We start from the raw sequence: 5,913 nt of genomic DNA, 5'->3' as shown, positions 1-5,913 counted from the left end.
AAAATAATTTGTGCAACCATTTAAGACATAAGAAATATCTTAGTAGCAATTTACGTGTATCTGGAAAAAATCCAGCTGTAATCCACATGTAAGTGAAAATTCTTAGTTGCGATACATGCATAATTGAAAAAAATTTAGTTGCAACCCACATGTATGTGGAAATTCTTAGTTGCAACATATGCGCAATTGAAAAATTCTCAGTTGCAATGCTCATGCAATTGGAAAAAAATATCAGTTGCAATCCACATGTAAGTGAAAATTCTTAGTTGTGGACCCAGGTGTAACTAGAAAATCTCAGTTGCAACCCACATGTATGTGAAAATTATTAGTTGCAACATACGCAACTAGAAAAATCTCAGTTGCAACGCTCATGCAATTGGAACATGCAATTGGAAAACAAAATCAGTTGCAACCGACGTGTAATCGAAAAAAAATCTCAGTTGCAACCCACATACAACTGCAAATATGTCATTTGCAACACACGTGTAAGTGGAATGCGCGACGTAAGCGGTTCCATGAGAGAGAAAAAGACGCCTTGTAGATAGGAACCGTCAGCACGAGCCCAGTCCGCGAGGCCGCAAAAAACAAGTCAGTCAGCTTACGCGTCGGGCCAACAACAACACAAACACACACAAAACAATCCAAAAAGTCAGAGCACGAATCTACAGGCACAAAATACGAATCTTCAAGCACTCGATTTAAACTTATTAAGTATAAGGCGCCTGATTTCCAGCAAATCCGTGAAATATATTATCCAGGCTTCTCCATCAGCTCATATTGTCGTGAAGTGGAGTGTTGAAATATATTGTACACACCCTTCTCTATGAATTCGTACCGTCGGGTGAAATGGCACATGCACCAATTCCTTATTAAAAAAAAGCTGAACACGATGCACAAACAAGCAATTATGTGGATGAGACTATTCCATAATTCCATATAAAGTTTTCAGATGTTTATTTAGAAAATTCAAAACATCTTAGTGTTGCATCAATTGACAAGTAGGAACGGTGCTTGTGGATGCTGTAGTTTATAGAATGTTGTGGGAGAACGACGACCAACCATTTCTACGATATTTCGTGATTATTACAGGCCACTGCCGGTCGAACTTCACGATTACCAATCATCATTCAGATTTTCTGAAACTCAAGAGGAAGCAATCTTTCTATCATACTTGTTGCACGACAAAAAATATGCATCAGAGGGAGTACATTTTATTGTATTTTGGATCTTTATAAATGACTTTATCGATTCATTTATTTATTTGTCGTGTCTAGCTAATTTTTTTTATAGTTGGTCTAATTTCTTGAAGTGTAAACGGCTTTGTGGATGTTGGAAGACTATTATTAATCCAGTCTGCAGTAGTAGGCAACACGCCTTCTAGTCCATTTTCCTTTGAACTGAAATCCCTTTATTTGGCGTGTGTCCACTCGTGAGAAAAATGATGTTTCGGACACACCATACGCGTTAAGGATACGAATTCGATCCATTATCGGACGCGGCCCGGTCCAATAACCCCTGAACCAGCCCTCTCCCGGAAACTTCTACGCGTCTCTGCGACCAGATCGACGGCCACCGGACCCACATCGCTCTTCCCCTCGGCCACCGGCAGATCGACGCGGGCGGCGAACCTCATCGTCGGCGGCTCATCCTACTCGACGGTCATCCATGGTGAGCTCCTTCTCCTGCCATTCCTCCAGATCCCCTCCTTCCTTGCCCGCCGTGGCCGCCTAGAGAGCCTCCTACCCTGCCTCTGCTGCCGGCCCCCCGCTTCCGCGCCAGGCCGCGTCCGAGGAGCGAGTTGGACGCATCCTGGCCGAACCTCCCCGCCGACCTCGCGCGGCTGCTAACCTGGTATCAACACACCAGGCGGTGATCTTCCCCCGAATCCCCAATTCCCCATCGTGAAAACCAGATGCCTGCTCTCTAGGAGGCTGCATCGCAAAGGATGCCCACCCATCCTCCTCAACCGGGCCGCTATGGAGAAATTCAGGCAGCCTGATCCGCGTCCGTGTCATGCAGAATAGGTGGAAGCCGTTTTGTAACTGTTCATTTGCATGGTCGTATAAAGCATCGATTTTTGAAGAACTGGAATTGAATTTCGCGTACAAAGTTTACACATGACATCTTGAATGCCAGAATAGCTTACTGCAACCTTTTTCTGGTCATTTTGGCTGAATAGCATCATGCACATTGCTTCGCTTGGCTGGTAATTTAGGCTGATAACATCGTGGTGGTAATTTCTGATATGTGTGCTTGTACTGTAGTCTACCATGAAGGGGCAGACCAGGAGGGAGAGGCCCAGAGCTCGCCCCCATGGCCTCACGCAACAGAAGAGGCAGGAGATAAAAGAAGCGTTTGATCTTTTCGACACGGATAACTCTGGTAATTCATCTGTTTGTTTTTCTTTCCACTTACATCTGCCGATGCCGTATTGCTTCCTTCAGCTGATGCCTTTATGAAACGTGCTGCATCGCAGGAACCATTGACGCCAAAGAGTTGAATGTTGCCATGAGGTAAGAATTTCAGTCATTGACATTCTAACACCATTTTCCTGTGTCAGCAACACTGACCCTGAAATTGTTGCATTTCATTGTAGAGCCTTGGGATTTGAGATGACAGAAGAGGTATGATTCATATACTTCATTAATTATTTTGTTTTTCATGTCCGCCCACCTTATCAGGAGATCTTGTAGTTGTCTTGCAACCTGTAGGACCATTGAAATAATCAAACATCTATTGGTGATAGACTGGCTAATTTGTTACTTCTTGAATTCATAATGCAATACTGACTGAACAGATCTAGATTGAGGGTAAAATTATGCTTGTGTGCTATTCTTAGTGATGTTGTGTAGCTCCCAACATTTCCTTTTGGGTAATATCTTTTTCTGTCATCTGAAAAAGCTGGTTATTGAGCCCTTCCTTTAATACTAAATGGCCACCCTACAATATATTGAGGAAGCCCCTCCTACTGACACACCACCCTGCTTTTGGATAATGCAGCAAATCAACCAGATGATTGCTGATGTAGACAAAGATGGCAGTGGATCAATAGATTATGAGGAGTTTGAGCACATGATGACTGCCAAGATTGGAGAGAGAGATACTAAAGAAGAGCTTACAAAAGCATTCCGGATTATTGACCAAGATAAAAATGTAAGAGTTCTCACTCAGTCTTTCTTCCTTGTAAGCATGTTTCTCTTAGTAGGCACTTGGCCATTTTCTTCTTCCAGGTGCTTGATTGGTTGGCATTTATTTTACTTGTAGATGCATAATCAGTTAACCAAGTTAGTAAATAGGTAACTTAACTACTACTCAGTCACAATGCAAGTCGTGTTAGAATTTTTTCCTGTCAAACATTTTCCATTTACAGAAATAAATACGACTATCTACCAGAATACTAAATGGTACTAGATCCGTGATGAAATATAATATTCAATGTATATTTCATTTCATTCATAGCAACACATTGTTCGTAGTCAAAATGTGCCCTTGGAAAACAGTGTTAAGTCTGAATGGCCTAGGTTGATGTCTTAGAGTAAGTACCGGATATCTCTTGGTGGCTTTGTCCAGAATGATAATTTGTTATTTTTCTAAATAATTCCTATTGCAGTTCACAGTGTGAAGCAAACACAATACATGTGTTAGAACTTCAGCAATGTTAACACCAACTGTCCTTTTGAAGAGTGTTACCATACTAACTTGAGTACATTGTGTGACTCTTGCAGGGGAAGATTTCCGATGTTGACATTCAGCGTATCGCCAAGGAGCTGGGTGAAAACTTCACCCTCCAAGAGATCCAAGAAATGGTACAGGAGGCAGATCAAAACGGTAAGCCCTTTTTCTCTCTATTTGCTGAGAGCTCTAATAGAACATCGTATATCTGAACCTCATCCTGCTGGAGAACCAAGCAATTTAACATTGTTTCTGGTCCGCCGCAGGTGACGGTGAGATAGACTTTGGTGAGTTTGCTAGGATGATGAAGAAGACCAGCTATGGTTACTAGACGGGGAATGCCATCAGCTTGTGTCTGATGGTTGTGTAGCTGTTCAATAACCACAGTGTGTGTTTGTCTAATGCACTTACTGATGTATGTATTTACTCCGAACGTTCCTGTCAAACTTTGTACTTAACTATGCTGAGATGTTGTGCACTTGTGGTATCTGTCTGTACCATCCTCTACCCTGTGATGTGTTTTGCCAAGTTAAATAACCCGATGTAGCATCTACCTGACATTTGGTGCAACTGCATTTAGCCATGCGAATTGAGTTGCTGCATGTTGTTTGACACTATCCATTTTGGTGAGTAAAAGTAGGCTACACATCAACCGTGCCATCAGTTCGAGGTTTTTAGTCTGTGCGGGCAGGGATGTGCTGGTAGTTCAGTTAGCCGGTAGCTCAGGCCTGGACACCAGCGCCAACTAGCGAACGTCGTCGTTTGTGATTACTATGGACCAGGATCGTTAAGGATCGTCTTACTCTATTCATAGGTGGCGTGTTTGGCTGGAATGCTGGTTCTCCCTTCCACTCGGCCAAAAATCGGTCGATTTGTTGGCAAGATCGCATGGAAAGCGGCCTAAAAGTTAGCCCGCGAGAAACGGTTGATTCGGCAGTTTTTTTTTATTTTTTTTGAGACAGGCACTGGCGAGCACAAATCTCAAATCAGCCGCACTCCTGCGTGGGGGTGGGGATACACGGTGGAAAAGGCGAGAGTTGCAAACTTGCTCCGTGTTTAGGCGCGTAAAGTAGCCTCACCGCCCGTCATAGTTGGTCACCACCTAGCGAAAAAGAAATCCCTAAGATAAGATTGCGGCTATCTAAATCTGAGACCAAGATCTCCCCCGTCTCCATCAACCTCTCCGTCGCGCTGTCCATCTGATGTGAGAGTGCCCGATCTCCTAGAACCGCGACCCGTCCCGGTCTCCATCAACCTCTGATCCCCTTCGTCTCCGACTCCGGCGGAATGAGGATGCCTTCAAAGAGGACTGTAAGCTCAAGCAGCCCACTCACGCTCCTACTGTTACTGCTTTAGCCTAGATTCATGCCGATTTAGCTCATGATTATGCCACATCGAAATGCTTAGGCCGATCCACACAAGATGTTTGTTCAAGCGGGTGCTCTTGTAGCTGTGATTCCGGCACAAGTCTTTGTATGCACGCGAGAGCCATTCGTCGATACACTAGGCATCGCATCACATATGCACCAATGTTTGTCCGCGATAGAGAGAGGATGAACAAGCTGAACTACATCTACAACAATGGTGATGTCGACTTTGTTAACATGCTCAGGATGGAAAAAAAAACTTCTTTTAATCAACTCGTGAACACATTGAGTTCTAGGCAGTTTCTCAGAGATAGCATACACACCTGTATCAAGGAGCAAGTGGCTATGTTCCTTCATGTTGTTGGGCACAACCAAAGATTTCGAGTCATCCATAACACCTAGAGGAGATCGACTAAGACAGTATCTAGGTACTTCAAGAAAGTCATGTATGCTATGGGAGAACTGAGAGGAGAGATGATCAAGCTTGCATCTTCCAGCACTCCTAACAAGATCACTAATAGTCACCCTTGGTTTCCAAATTTCAAGGTGAGCAACACTTTGTAGAACTGATTTACACATTTGTACATCATATTTGAAGGTGAACCATGTGCTTTATGTGGTGACCCGGCATACCACTGCATGGTGTAGTATGCAAGTCTGATATAACACCAATGAAACACCGTTCCACTAGTATTATATCGCTCAGAGTGGTACAACAGAAACATATGCGGGTCCAAGGCATGTCTATAGAATTACAACATCGACTCTGTTACATAAGATCATCACAGCCTCCTACTTTACAATGAGGTAAAACTGCAAATAAACTCCAGAAGAACGACTCGTAGTCTAATCTTATCACGAACTCTACTTGTAG

At 43.5% G+C, this 5,913-nt stretch overlaps 1 protein-coding gene across 1 annotated transcript; it reads left to right on the top strand.

Annotated features, from left to right (window-relative positions):
- Positions 1 to 1,502: 1,502 nt before the first annotated feature.
- On the top strand, positions 1,503 to 4,159 carry LOC127332653 (probable calcium-binding protein CML13). Its single transcript, XM_051358967.2, has 7 exons — positions 1,503 to 1,668; positions 2,265 to 2,382; positions 2,477 to 2,513; positions 2,597 to 2,624; positions 3,001 to 3,153; positions 3,726 to 3,828; positions 3,939 to 4,159. Exons 1-7 carry the CDS (start codon positions 1,666 to 1,668, stop codon positions 4,001 to 4,003), a joined length of 507 nt encoding a protein of 168 aa, XP_051214927.1. The 5' UTR covers positions 1,503 to 1,665; the 3' UTR covers positions 4,004 to 4,159.
- Positions 4,160 to 5,913: the final 1,754 nt, after the last annotated feature.

This window comes from Lolium perenne, chromosome 2 (genome assembly GCF_019359855.2).
Source record: "Lolium perenne isolate Kyuss_39 chromosome 2, Kyuss_2.0, whole genome shotgun sequence".
Lineage (NCBI taxonomy): Eukaryota > Viridiplantae > Streptophyta > Magnoliopsida > Poales > Poaceae > Lolium > Lolium perenne.
Note: the sequence above shows the minus strand (reverse complement) of the source record. Positions and strands in the feature narration are given on the sequence as shown.